The 16,002-nt window shown below is 30.7% G+C and overlaps 1 protein-coding gene across 1 annotated transcript in view; it reads left to right on the top strand.

Annotated features, from left to right (window-relative positions):
- Positions 1-12,509, top strand: part of LOC129223379 (cell adhesion molecule Dscam2-like) — a 288,920-nt gene extending 276,411 nt beyond the window's left edge. The window contains exons 22-28 of the mRNA XM_054857958.1: positions 1,241-1,534; positions 3,277-3,435; positions 6,357-6,598; positions 7,936-8,011; positions 9,001-9,199; positions 10,276-10,394; positions 12,424-12,509. Of these exons, the coding sequence (XP_054713933.1) occupies positions 1,241-1,534; positions 3,277-3,435; positions 6,357-6,598; positions 7,936-8,011; positions 9,001-9,199; positions 10,276-10,394; positions 12,424-12,509 (1,175 nt within the window). The remainder of the gene's footprint in view (positions 1-1,240; positions 1,535-3,276; positions 3,436-6,356; positions 6,599-7,935; positions 8,012-9,000; positions 9,200-10,275; positions 10,395-12,423) is intronic.
- Positions 12,510-16,002: the final 3,493 nt, after the last annotated feature.

Here is a 16,002-nt window from a genome sequence, read left to right as displayed (position 1 = left end):
TAGTGTTTTAGTCAAACATATTGTAAAACAAAAATAAGATAAAAGTTGTTTTCATGTTACAATCTGTTGTACGAGGGTAATTCATTAAATGAATTTCGCTGAATAATTTTAGAATTACAGCAACATGTTAAACAAATTTTCAGGTTAGGACTATTTCCTTGGGATTGGAGATGTTAATTCGAGATTAATAACTTTGTTAATTTAGTAAATGTGTTGACAAATCGCTACAAATAGAGAACTGATCACATTTTAAAAGCAACCAAATACACAAAAAAAAGAAAATACAAACTTGTTTCTTGCTATGAATATAAGAATGATACAATCGTCATACAAAGAATAAAGAAAATGTATTAAATTTCTGTGATTTTCAGTATTTTATGCAACTAAAACTTGGTATTCACTTAACTCATTAAATGTGTGGTGTGAAGCCATGTAAGAGCTTCATACGTACGAATGTGGACTTGTTTAAGTCACTTTGGTTTGGAACGGATTGTTTCCAATTCAAAAATATCTGGCTTATACAACATATTAAAATACTTTTAAATCACGCGAAACTTATAGTTATGGCAAAATTAACTTGGCAGCATTATGAAGGTGTCACAGCCTTATTACACCATGCGTGTGCTGCAAAGTTAGGCTTGCTCAACTATATTGTTTTAGCATAGACTCATTTATGTTTGGGGTAATCTTATTGAACATGCAGACATCAAAAATATTTGATGCAACTAACATTTAAAATGATGCGTTATCGTAGTATAAGTCCATCCCTTCAAGAACGATGCTGGCATGTTTCATCTATTGTATGTCAGCTTTATTGTACAAAATTGCTTACTTGTATTTTGCTGAAAACTCCCACGAAAAAAACCTTCAATTTCAACAACTCCATAATTTTAATATCTAATCCAAAAAGCAGTTCTTCAAATAACTCGAAAACTCATTCCTGCAGATAATGCCGTTTATCTGACCACGGCAGATTGACCTCCCTCACCCTCGATACAACAAATACCCCCTAAGAATGAGAGCATCCATCCCTCCACCCACCCCCCACCCAAAAAAAAAAAAAAAAGAAGAGAAACATATCCCAAAAATACCCCTTGATAATTTAATTTCTACAGTATGTGCTATGACCCCCCTTCCCCTTCTAGGTGGGCCCTCTTTTTAATACTCTAAACTTTTCCAAATTTTAATAACTTGTGATCAAACTAAAATATTTCCTTTCATTGTCTGTATTTTGTTTCAGTCCCTGTGGCTCCAAGACAGCAAACCTTTCTGCGAACCAACTCCACCCACGCTGTGCTTTTTCTGAGTGAATGGAACGATGGTGGATGTGTTATTACATTTTTTGTGATTCAATACAGATTGGAAACTGAGAGAGAGTGGATACTAGTTTCTGATCATGTTCTCATGCAACAAGAGCCATTTAACCTTGATGGTTTAGTTCCAGGTACATTCTACAGGCTACATATTACTGCACATAATGATGCAGGACCAACACAGGCGGAATACACTTTCAGTACAAGTATTTTAAACGATGGTAAGAAAGTCTTTTTTAATGCTTTTATATATATATATATATATATATATATATATATATATATATATATATATATATATATATATATATATATATATATATGTGTGTGTGTGTGTGTGTGTGTGTGTGTGTGTGTGTGTAAATGAATGATATATGTAATATGAAAAATCCTTTGCTAGGCCTTTTCCATATTAAGTTCTGTTCACTTATATGTCAGCGCTTATGAGTCACAGACATTATTTATTACACACTTAAATGCTTCTCATACCATACTCATATATGGCTATGTTCTGGGCTCAGATGAGATTCCCCTTAAAGTACCTTCCAGACACTTTTTTTCCCTCCAGACTTAAGCCAGCCTCTGTCTGCGGCACAAAGCCCAATAATATTTCGTTATTGCAATCTGCTCCTCCTATACAGATCACGTGAGATCACATGATCAAGGGATAATTATCTGTAATCTTTTAATGATATTCCCTATATAAAAATCGTGGCACAACTAAGCAAGTTGGTTAGTTAAGAGAAGTTCCTGCTGGTATATTCTATGTAAAAATAAAGATGTTGTGAATGTAGCTTTGTCCCTCTTCCTACGTGGTAGATTATCACGGCACAACACTGCAACTTGCGAAAATCAAGATTCGTAATAAGAACCGAGCGGCGGTTTTTACACACACACACACACACACACACACATATATATATATATATATATATATATATATATATATATATATATATATATATATATATATATATATATATATATATATATATATATATATATATATATATATATATATATATATATATATATATATATATATATATATATATATATATATATATATATATATAGTATGTGCTTTTTGTGTCACACTTGGCTATAAATCTTTGTGTTAAAGCCAAAAAAAAAAAAAAAAAGATTGTCATTAATGTGACTTTTAAAAAAATGATTTACACATACTCATATACAGCACACAACTCCCCTGATTTGCATTTGCGAAGCTATCACAAGAGAAAATTTTAACGGGGGGTTGATGATTGCAGGTATATATTAATATACTAGGTTTAGCAACGTGATGGCGTATAGCCAATAGAACTGCTTCGTTCCACAGACCCAGACCCTGATTCACAAACCAAAATTAAGTAAATATTTTGCTGATATGCTGCTTGACTTTCAATACAAAAATAGCACAAGGGCGTTTCCTTTACATAGCGCTAGCTTTAAAATTAAATGATATACGTCATTGAACTTCTATACCAAGACATGCTAAAAGAGTCTGTCAGCCAGATCGCATCAAACCACCCATCATTTTGAAAATTTTGTTTCAAATGGTGTTTTAACCATTCTTCAGTTAATTGATTGCCAATTCCATAATGTATAATGTTGATGACAATCTAAATGCCCACCTGAAAGATCACATGCTATCACATTGCAGTCACTGCTCATGGCCGGGAATAGTTTTTAGTGGTTTGTAGATATTCATTGGAGATTGATAAATTAACAAAGATCAGCCTCGCTAGACCTATGTGCCTTATGCTGCCTGTTACGTATGTGGCTGTATATTTGGTGCAATGACTTTCATATTCTTTTTACTTTTATTTTTCCTACTTAATCGTTACTTTTTCCTACAATTAAATGAAAAAAAAAAAAATGTGAAAGAGAAATTCACAGTCATATTTAAATGCATATCTCTTAAGTGTTTATCAACGCATTGATAATACTTGTTATTTTATTTCAGATAACACAATAGTGCCAGTAATCAAAGGAGCTATACCGTTTTACACGAACCTCGCCATTGTTGCGCCAGTAGTAGTAACCGTTGTTATACTGATATCGGTTTTGATTGTAGTGTGTGCTCTAAGTAAAAGAAGACGGCATGATGAGGGGCAGTATGAAGGTCAGTATGAGTTTCAGAAATTTGTAAAACAACCGCATAGTTTCATGAGTTTCTAACTTTCCGTTCTTTTACTTTCTCGTTCTAGGTATACATATTTGAGTGGAGTTTGGGTTATGGTTCCTAATATACCATACCTACTTTTAATAAACTGTACATAAATGTTTTCACATTACTGAAAAATAATATGAAATCATAATTTAATAAATTCATGTATACTATAATTGTTCACAATAAGTAACTTGGTTTTTTATCAAGTTTAAAATAATGTCAAAAATAAATTTTAATTTTTAACGAATTATTTATGTAAATGACAGTTTTTAAATCTTTCACGTTCTCAAATACTATTGAATTCGCTGCTGCTCTGAATTATAATTGCTATATGTAAGCATCGTCTCTTTTTATTTACAAGTTTGCTTGTAACTTATGTTTACAACAAAATAAAGGGTTATATTTTCATGTTGTTTTACGACTAGAGTTTCAAATTGTTTCTTGTTTTTTATGCATTCAACAATAAAGACGTAATATTAAGTCTTATTGTATGAGACATATTATTAGATCTTATGTCTTTATTGTCATTTCAAGAAAATAAAGACAAAAGTAGAAGTTAATCTGATAAATAAAAAAGTCAAAAATATGTCAAAAATATTACGTTGGTTTAGAAGATTATGAGTAAAATTTGTTGCATTTGGTGAATTATGTTAATAGAAAAAAATGTAGGCCTGATTTTTTTTTCTATCGGGCCATACGAAGCAGGTATTTCAGGTACATTTTGTTTTTATTAAGATGATATTTAAACAATTTTTAAACAATTTCTTTTTATAAAATAAAAACGCGTTTCTAAAAACGTTAACTCTTATAATGACCTTTGAATAAGTTAATTAGTGATTTTTTTTCTAAGCTAAAGCAAGATTATTCCAGTTGCAATGTAACGAATGAATTTCAAATAACATGCAGTACTTATATATAGAACAGATATTTACAATCAAAACGTCGCTGAAAATTGGTATTTGGAGGAAATAGTATTTAATTAATCATTTATTTTATTTATGTTTTCAACCTGAGATGAATTGACTTAGCAATGAATGATTGACAAAAGAAATGACTAAGTAGAGGAAGGTGGGGCAAAGTGAAACAATTAAGATAATTTACATTTTTCCAAAATGAACAAATTGGAACATCATTTTAAATTAGTTTATTTAAAAAAAAAACTGTTTTTTTCAAAAAAAAAAAAAAAAAAAAAACTAAAATCGATTTTTTTTTTTCATTTTTGGCAGTAATTTTTTATCTTAATTTTTTTTTCTGTTTTCTGGGGTTTTTTTTTGTGTGTGTGTGTGTGTGTGTGTGAGGCAAAGCGAAAAATAAAATATTTTACCTCTGAATTTTTTTTATTTGATTAGTAAAAACAATGTCCATGAAAAGAATGATAATAAAGGATGAATAAATAATAACACAATCAAGGAAGAACTCAGCTCATTAATTAATATATGAGAAACAAATTAATAAAACAATGAATGAATTAGGAAATAAGTGAGTGAGTAAATACTTAAACACATCAATAAGAGAAGAAATATAAATGAAATAATTAGTGAATGCATGTGTAAATGATTTAATAAATCAATGTATAAAACAGCGAAATGAACTGTTATGCTGCCTAATTCATTTTGCCCCGCCAGCACTAAACAAATTGAATCAAACATTTAAAATGAAAACATGTTTGAACACAATACTAACTGAAGAGGAATTGCAATGAACATCAATAGATCTCAATTAATGCTTAAAATGCTCGTTTAAAAAAAAAAAACTATTTTACTATAACAAAAATGTTTTGGTAAAACTATAAAATATTACAATATGCGTATCGAATTTGAAAATATCTTTTATTATATTTCCTTCATCTTTAGAACTACTTATGTTTATGTAAAAAAAAAAAAAAAAAAAAAAAAAAACACTGTTTACTCTTTGCCTTAAGTCAACTATATGTTTCAAAACATAGTTAAAATATTGCTAGATAGGTGTTGCTGCAAGCTGTGGAAATATTTTACCATTTGACATCTCCCCGTCATTCCATTTCACCCCGTATTCTTCTACAAAGAAAGTGCATAATACTTCTTAAAACCATGCGCTCATTATGTGATATTTGCATGCATGATTAAAGTTAAATTTTAAAAGCTTTCTACAACATTTAAATTTAATATTTTTTCAATCGACGTTTTGAAAGTAATTTAATAACAAAAAAACCAGACGAACGATATCCTATCAGGTGTTCAGTATCGAAGTCGATTTAATCTATTTCGTAAAATTTGAAGAAAGTAGAAAAAACATTCACTTTGTGAGCGTTTTTTTTCCCTAAGGAAACCGAAATTTGACAGTAGTTTTCGAACTGTTTACGTGGGCCCACTATGTTGATTTTTTCCAGAAAGTGGAGGTATAACTAATGTAAATTATATCAAAAAACAATAAAAACCAAGCTAGCATACATGTACTAAACACTCAAAGTAAGGGAGACAAATAAACCCCTCCTAATCATTAAATAGCATAAAATGGACATACAAATAATTTTTGAATCAAAATATCATATGTCTTCAATTTATTTCAAAATAAGGTTGGAATAAATAATTAAATCAGTTTCATATGATGATGAAACGCAATAATTTTGGGATTCATATTTTTGGTATATTTGAATTTTGCATTCAAGTCTTAATACGCTAATAATGTTTCATGACTGCTATACGTTCCTTCATGTTTATGTTTTTATGTGTTAAACGGTTTATATAATATCATCACAGTACTTGATAGTTTACACAAACTTTTATATTTACATATTACGTTCAATTTTGAATGTTGAGAAACAAAAATGACCGTTCTTAAGTTTTATGAAACCCTATCACGCTTAGTACTAATCTTAGGAATCCTTTACACAGACTCACAGAGTATGAGAAAAGAGATAAATACTGAGGCCGTTCAAATGTCTGAATACGAAGTAAAAGAAGACGGAACTTATGTTCAAGCAAAAGATTCCCTGTATTTCCCATCACCATATGCAACAAGTCGAGTCCCAGTCTTTTCTTTAGACGAAAGAAGTTCTGGAGAAAGCAGTACAGATGGTAGATCTACTTTACACGAAGTAGAAAGGCCTTATGACGTGCCATTTGCTGTAAAACAGGTAAATAATTTTAAGCCATACATCAAAACAAAAATGATTATTCAGTTACAAATCTACAGGGAAAGAAAAAAATAAATGACACCAATTTAGCAGTGTAAAATTATTTTGACATGAACGATGGTTAGACTACTGCTTAAATGTTGACTATAAAAGGTGTAGTCAACATTCTGCTGGTAGAAGACGTGAAATGCGCTCAGTTAATAGAATTGGACATGCTTGATAATTTTTTGCACTCGTTATTCTACGTATAACGACAGTATTTACTTCAGAAGGAAGAAATGATGAAATACAGAGGGAATCAAAAGGAAGGACACAATTTGAAATTGTTATATTTCTTGCACTGTACAGTGTACTTGAACTATGCAAATTAAATGCGATTATACGTACATGTATGAAAACCATGTCTCATGCTGAGTGCCCGGATTTCACTTAGACGATAGCTCAATTATTCATCCTAAACTCGATGACATGTTTTGCATCACTAAGTTCACCTCCACTGACATAGTTTCGTAGATCATTTAAATATTTGGGAAGAGGTGATACGCCCATACAAGAAAACATTGCAAGTTATCAGATCAAGGGACCTGATTAGAAAATGGGCTGCAAAAAGTATTGTGCTCCACTGTTGTTATGTGGCTGGCAACTGATAGAGTTAGTAATTAGACAGAATTAACGAACAATGGTTGTAGACAGAATTAACGAACAATGGTTGTAGACAGAATTAATGTACAACGTATAGTGCAGGATCACTTTGATGTTATTACCGTCTTTTTGAATCAACCTGTAGTTTCCCCGGTAAAAGAGCGTTGTCACAACAAAGCTTTTGATTCCTGTTGTTGGAGGGAAGTTTCTCAAATATCACCTTAATAAACATGTGAGAGTGTAGAAAAATCGCTGAACATTTGATACCTTTTGTCTTTCGTCACCTACAACTGACATGATTAAGAAAAAATAATAAAATTAAGAGGAAAATAAAATTTAGTTTTATGGCATTAGGGTCATATCAGTTTTGAAGCTTAAAATAAGAAAATTAGCATTGAATTTTTATCATTGCTTTAAAAGCTACTTTTCAAAAATGGAATAAACATTTATTCTGAAAATTTTTGGACATATTCCGTAAAAATGTAAAGTAAATGATAAAAGTGAATCATATAATATTTGTGTCCTTAAAACAAAGAGAGTTCGAGAAACTAAAGTCAAATATTTTTAAGCATTACTCACAATTCAATTGAAAGGATTTAACACGAGCATCTCGTAAGGAATAAATTCAAAATTTTATAATTTATTTTATTAATTTACTTATTTTTATTTATATATATATTTATTTATTTTTGCAGTCCAGCAATACAAAGCATATGAAAGGGGGAAAATCCCTAACCCAATCAGAAGTTGAACACATGTATAGTTTTCCAAGTAAGTTTTCCAAGAAGGAGTTTTAGTTGTTTATTAGTATTTCTATTAGTTTAGAGCAGAAAGCAATGCAAATGCTTCTTACTTTTAATGAAGACAAGAAAAAAATAAAAAATAAAAAACACAATTTCATTTTTTTGATGGGCCGCAACGCACTTATTGATATTTCATCCCCTTCCTTGCATAAGGATTTCTTTCGGGATGCCAAAGTTTTATGAGATTTAACGAACATCTTTGTCTCCACGATGGACCCTAGCATAATAATCCATATATATTAAAATCTGGGGAATACGGTGGCTATTCTTGAGCTCCAATGAAGTACGGAAAGTGTGTCATGCACCAATCTTGAGTACTTTTAGCTCTGTGTGCAGGTGCGGAATCCTATTGGAATGACCATTTTTTGTTCACAAAGAACTTTTGTGACAAAGGTAAGACAACATCTTCCAAAATGAGTTTGGGCTATGTTTCTTGATTAATTTCTATCAAATGATCAACAAAAACAAGTGGTGTTTTCTCACTAGCACATATCCCACCTTAAACCATTAGATGGTGGTCGTTGACGCCGTTGAACAATGCAAGAAGGTCTTGGAGAAAAGTATGTGTGTTAAACCTCATATAATTTTGGCATCCCTAAAGAAATCCTTAAGCAAGGAATGGGATGAAATATCAGTAAGTGAGTTGCGGCCCATAGCCGAAAATTTTGTGACACGTTTAAAGCTCTATTAAGGTTAAAAGTAGCCACTATTAAAATTTGTAAATATATTAGACGAAATAATGTAGTCATATTAATTTTGAAGTTTTTCGCAATATTTTCATTAGCATTAAAGTTATATTGCATTTCGTGTGTCTAAGTTATTTCTTGTCACCCTGTAAAATAAAATAAATTAGTAGTTTTTTTTTTTTTTTTTTAATGTCATTTGAACAAAATAAATAAATAAATAAATAAAGAAAAAATCAGTGAGCTTAAGGAATGCCTGTGATTAAACTTGCAGATCGACCGTCAGGGGGTCATCATCAATCAACAGGTTCTCATCGAAAAGATAACAGCTCTAGTAGACGGTGGTCTGCCGATGTAGACGATGAATACATGCACAACAGTGATTCTAGGCCAAGATCAACTGCAGTGTCCTCTACTAGATGGCAGTGCGGTACCAAACAAGGTGCTCCATATGCTCAAACATGTCGGGATGGGTAAGAGTGCTGAATAGGGGTTTGTAGCATGTTGGGATACGATATAACATTCGATCGTTAATCAACTCCCTTTGCATACCCGTAAAATATTTATCAATTTTACCGGACAATTCACATCTTGCAATGAATTACGTTACATAAATAAAAGGTTAAAAACAACAGGGATGATGCTGCCACCTATTGTGTAAAATTGAAGAAATTTGACAACTTTAAATTAGAATGAATAATAATATTCATAAGTTGGTGCAATATCATACTATCAGTGAGCTAATCTAAACTTTACATACTTAATGAGCAATATAAAAAAAACATTCATAGAGATGCATATGCATTTTCTTTATTCCTTTAATTTCTTCTTTTTAGTTGTTAGGAATAACCATCATATGAGATTTTGCACGTTTAGATTTTGTTTTTCCTTCTCCGGAAAATAACTATACTTATTTCCCCTTTTAAGGTAACCAAAATTTTTGGAATTTTTTCTTCACATTGAATATGGACTTTCTAATTTTACCTTTTAAGTATGGCCTTTGATACATAATCTATATCTGTGTTTTCGGGGGGAAATGTGAATAAGGTCATCATACTTTATACAAAAACTAATATTAAAAAGCTTACCAATAAAATTAATAAAGAAAATACGGGTGTGTTGCCCGAATCTTCCATTCTCTGTAAACGAAAAAAATTAATTTTAATTTCGACTTAAAATATTTCGGGCAATTCTATTAACCGTTTTGCACAGTTAGTTCAAAAAAGTTATATTCAGTTCAAAAGAAAAAAAAGAAAAATAATAATATTCTGCATTAGAATGGAACGACAAAACAATCTAGAAACTTTTTTCAGGTAATTTAAAATCGCTTTATTTCTTAGGACATATAATTATAATTTAGAAAAGGAGAGAGAGAGAAAAAAAAAAAAAGCTTTTTAGCTTTTTTGGTAAATCCATTTGCGCAGTCCGTGATGTCCTTTTAAAATTATTTATATTCTGGAATATATTTTATTTCTCAAAGTTGAATAATATCAGTAAAGAGATATCTGATATACTCGATATAATATTTATGGTCGTTGTCTTTTTTAAGGTATGAGCAGGAGGACGACTTCGGAAACCCCTTTCATCTACCCGGAGCACGTGACTTAGGAGAAAGCAGTGACGCTGAATGCGATAGGGACCAGTTTCTTTACGTCCACACCGACGCAGGTATAATTTACCTGAGAGTAAAAACTTAATAAAAACTAAGGTACTTATACAAATCGTAACGAATTACTTTAGCATTGATCGTAGACTTCGTGAAGAACAACCTATTATGTGAAGTGAAATTGAAACGCAAACAGTTAAAATCGTCCAAAATGACCAAAAACGTAGCGGATAGGATATCTTTTTGAAAGTTCATACCAGCATATTCCAAAAACTAAATTTAAAAATGTAAACGAAAAAATAATAACGCACAAATTGCTGATTACTGCAGACACGTAATGACTTCTTTCTGACAGATTATAATGCACAACCTCACCGAGCTCGGATTGTTGAGGAGTATCTTGAGGATCACGGTTTGGGACGATGGGAAAGATCAGCTCGATTTCCTGACCTGAATCGGATAGAACATCTTTGGGACTATTTTGGCAGACAGGATGATGTTTTAAATCCTCCTCCAAGGTCGTTACATGAGCTGGAACAAGATTTACTTTGTGTCTGGTTTTCGCTTCCTATTCCAGTGTCCGACAACTTAATAAATATCATGGAAAATCGATGCTGCCAATGAATTCAAGTTAGAGGGGACACATTCCTTATTAGAACCCATTTTTGTCTTGTTTCTCTGACATTTTACTACATAACACTGATGTTTTGTTTTCTTCAAGAATGGACTTTTCCGCAAAAACTGCTTTTTTTTGCTATAAAACGTTTTAACAATACACCTATACAAATTTCTATGACGCATAAAATAAAAAACCATTTAATGCACATATCCTCCAAATTTTTTGTTTCTACATCCATTCATTTGCAAATTAGACACAAAAAACCATTTGTAACTTAACTTTTTTAGGCCAGTGTATATTACTCCTCCAAAACGAATTTCTCTTCTCCAGAAAATGTCAGGGAGTATTGTCACGTCTCCAAAATTTTCTAGTAACAGCTCTAATCTCTGTTTTTATAAAAATTAAACTTAATAGGTTGTTCTCCACGAAATCAAAGCTTCAGAATTTACTAAAGTAGAAATATGAGAAAGGCTTCTTGTCTCTTTTTAAAAATGCAAAAACTTTTCGACATCAATTTTAACTATGCAAAAAATGTGAAATGTATTTAATTTGAATCATAAAATACATCTGATAATTCGCAAAAAGTGGTGTAACTCTTCTTATTTATTTTGTTACTAGCGGTACCCTCACGGCTTTGACCGTAGTAGAAAAATTAAAAGGTCATTTGATTCCCCTGCATATTTATAGTTAACACTTACTAAGCGTTAAGTTTTTTTTTTTCGGTGTCTTGTCATATTTTTCGCATAAATGAAAATTTAGCAATACAACTACTAGTTTATTCGTCGCTATTACGACAATTACTGTATTTAAAAAAAAATGTCCAAGAAATCAAAAATGTGGTTGCACGAGCTGATGTACGTTATACGCTAGTCACTGAATTCACTTGGCATATCACTTTTTGCTTTGAAACTTAAATAAGACATTTTTTTCCAAAATTAAACACTATCAAAAGAAGGTTGTAATTCAGTATTTTATTCATTCGTTTCTAAGCTTATGTTCCTAATCACTCAGTCTATAATTTTCTATTTTTCCATCTGGTTGGACACTACGACTAATGTGATTCTTTCGTTGTATATTTTCAGTCTAAAATAAATTTAGTAACTCGTGATGGTTTGGGATGAATTTTTCATTAGTATTTTTCACTTGGGCTTATATATAAAAAATAGTTCATGTAACTGAATAATTCTGGTTTCTTTGCTAATTGATCTTTTATAAATTGTTCATAGCGATTTGAACCGATGTTCTTTAACCTCAAGTCCTCTGCATATTTGGACTATATACTATTTAATGATAACATATACATGCATTCAAAAAATAAATAATGACCATTCTACTTGAAACCATTCATGCTGAAAACATAAATATAGATATATACTGTTAGATTTGTATCCTAAGAGACATTATTTTGAAATGAAAATAGTGCATACAACTTGTCCTCCTGAACTATGTATGGTTTTATTCTCACATTTCAGGTTCCTTATTAAATGCAAAATTGCCGTACCATGTCGCCTTGGGGAAGCAAGTCATGTTTCCATCCAGAACAAGAATAGAAGCTTAAAATATTGATGCCATTTTTATTGTGAAATGTTTAGAACTGAAATTTTAAAAAGCGATAAATGTGATATAGTATGAATGTTTAATTGAAATCGTGGGACTTATCACGAAATTTTATATTCATCAAAAAAGTCTTACGTAATATATTTTGCACAAGCTATGTACTAGTCATGGATTTGTTTCTGTAAGATTAATTCGGAAAGGGTGTTATATTATCTATTAATAGGATTGAATATTTTGAGAACAATTTATAAAATATATTTTAAACTCATTTTAATAATTTAGACACAAAATGATTTATCAGCTAGTGTTTTTGAACCGCGTGGAATGAATTCAAGAAAAGTGTAGAAAAAAATGTATTTAAAGTTATAACCGGAAAAATTATTGGTATCCACAAATGATACTTTGTTATTTGCTTAAAGCATACAAAGTACAAGTTTGAACAGATTCATCAATCCGTATCATCGTTATTTGTTAAAATGCTAAAATAAAAACAATTTAGTTATTCGATGTTACAAGTTTTGTTACTGCCATGGGGGGATGATGAAACGACATCACTTGTGTTGTTACGTTTTTCAAATCTTTTTAAACGCACAAGAGAAACTAGCGGAAAGGATTGCACATGTAAACATGAAATATTTTACCAAGATAACTTCAAGCAAGAAGTCTTACGTAATTGGTATATGTTTTACAATAAGGAGATTTTCTTTGGAATACTATGATTGGGCGATTTTCTAAATCTTCTGTATATTTATCCCATGCTCTACAGATGTGTCTTATGCAGGCACATGTAAAGACATTTGTTTTTTAAACACCACTAGGTAAAATAATGCTTTCCAAAAAAGAAAAATCTCGAAAAACCCTGTTTCAAAAATGTGGACATTTTTGCACCGAGAAATTGATAACATTTTTTTTTTTCAAAACAAGGGAATGAAAAAAAAATGTTCACGTGTCTCCATTTCCTTTGCATCACGTCCCTAATGATTGTATTCACAGCAAATTTATCTCACATCTTAATTTGCACATGTTTAATGATTTTAGAGTAAGCGTTGTTACCGTATACTTACCGTTTTCATTTTTTTAAAATTTTAAAACAATAAACAAAATTAAAAAATTTGCCTGATATGAAATTTTTTATACAAGATGCAACAGGGCAATATTATTATAATATACTTTTAATATTGTAAATAAGCAGAAAAAACATATCCACTTAATATCACCTGCGTGAAGCAGCAGCCAAAAAAAAAATAAAAATAAATAAATAAATAGATAAAATAAAATAAAAAAATAAAAAGAAATAAATGAAAAATAAATTAATAAATGTAATAAAACATAAAAAAGTAAAAATGGATTAATTAAGTAATGTTTTAAGATCAATTAAAATATTAAGAAAGCTAACAGAACGTTTCAGAAGATGAAAAAAAAGTACGTTCATTTACTACTACCATTAGTAGTACGAGTTCATAAGAGCACTCAAATAATTTTATTATTTATGTTGAACTAAACATACTATTAATATCTGATATATAACTATCTGATTTTTAAACTTACAAGGGGAAAAATGGAAAACTCGTATAATGAACCAGCGTTAGATAAATTTCAAATGCATAGAACTATTTTATTTAGAAACAAAAATCACAAATTTTCCTTAATTAACAGTTAAGCTCTGCAGTTCACCAATTTTGTAAAATATCAGGTATCATTATGCTATCAGTGATTAAAACTTGAAGAAGTCAAGAAGCATTTATTCAAAATAGTCTTTGCAAATATTATACAGATAATCTGCAGATTTTTCGAAACTTAATTAAGGAAGCTAACTTTGGCATTTTGAAAAGCATCTTCGCTTTTACTTGTATAATTAAGTTAAGTTCCAGTTAAAGAAGAGTGCCATGAGTACAAAGCTATAATCTAAGAAAAGCTGCTAAGTGTCGCATTGTCTAATTTAATAGAATTCGTACGCGTGTCACGAATTGGAAATTCGTTTTCGAATTCACATTTATTTTCTTTTGAAAAGTGAAGCTGAAAATGAAAAATACCTTTCAAAGCAGGAATAATTAATTAATTTTGTAACAATAATAATAATGGCTATTATTATTATTATTATTATTATAAATCTTATTTTTATTATTATTTCTATTTCTGTGATAAAATTTAGTCTCATGGGTATCATTTAGTCAAATTTAGTCTCATACAGGTTAGCAAAAAAAAAAAAAAAATCCCAGTTTGAAAAAGTTATATTACACTTGGCACTATAAATAATACATAAAAATAAAGATCAACTGTGAAAGTTTTTCTTTCACTCTCAAATTACTGCTCGATGTGCGCGCTTTTCGTAACTCAACACACATATATGACACACATTTTGGAGTGTTTTACTGCCACCTTTTCGTAATTCTACACAGATGCAATCTTCCAGTTCTTGTAATGTTGCAGGCAATGGTGGTGTATAAACAGTATTTGACGAAACCTCCTTAAAAAATCACATTGGGTTAGGTTCGGGGACCTAGCTAGCTATCGCGTCAAAAGTAAATCATCATCAATTGCACTGCCAATCAAGCGTTGCGGAACGTCAGTGCGCAGCGAAGTGGGGGACTCATCACTCAGAGTTCTTGGTTTTAACATTGTTTCTAATCCTAAAACAGTAATCAATACACGTGTAAGGACTTGTGACCAAAAAACCGCTTCCATAAGGAGCTGCGCCAGTGCGGAACGCACACATTTAAGTAGTTACTCACGTTAAAAAAAAAAACTTTCACAGTTTATCTTCATTTTAATGTACCATTTATATTGCTAAACGTAATAGTTTATGAAAAAAAATTTAAACCTGGATTTACTTTTATGCTAAAGCTGTATTATGTTTCCTTGGAAAATGGCCCCACCGATGAAAAACCTATTGAAACAAATGTTTCAGCAAAATCAATGTGTAAAAAATACTTAGAAGATTATGAAAATTATTAAAAATATGTTCAAGAATAATTAAAATCAATACAACTCGCTCTTTCACTTAAACACGCACGGCGTTTGGTCAATGGTAATTACTACCAGCATTTTTTAACTTGAATTTTATAAGGTGTATCATCATAAATGATTTTCAGTGTTATAGGGTAGACCGGGGCACGTTTACGCGGGTTTTTTTCGATGAATTTTCTAATTTTTATGTTTTGACTTTGGAAGTTTCAGATGTTGCAGTTTTATGAAGCATTTAATGGAGTCAAAGTTGGCATATTCAGTTGTTGCTCAGCTTGTGCTTTTAACTGTAAAAAAAAAAAGAAAAAAAAAATGAGTCCAAGTCGGAAGCGTAAACTTTCCCTGGACGCGGGGCACGCATATTCATTTTGACGCCTAACGTGGTTCTGTTGGTGTTTTGAACGTAATGTCTCACCATCGCTAAAATAAAGCAAATTTATTACAGACAGAATATTGTTTAAATTTGAAGCTGATGGGACATTAAGACAGCACTATACGATGGTAAGCTATAGGATACGAATGTTTACTTT

This window comes from Uloborus diversus, chromosome 5 (genome assembly GCF_026930045.1).
Source record: "Uloborus diversus isolate 005 chromosome 5, Udiv.v.3.1, whole genome shotgun sequence".
Taxonomy (NCBI): domain Eukaryota; kingdom Metazoa; phylum Arthropoda; class Arachnida; order Araneae; family Uloboridae; genus Uloborus; species Uloborus diversus.
Note: the sequence above shows the minus strand (reverse complement) of the source record. Positions and strands in the feature narration are given on the sequence as shown.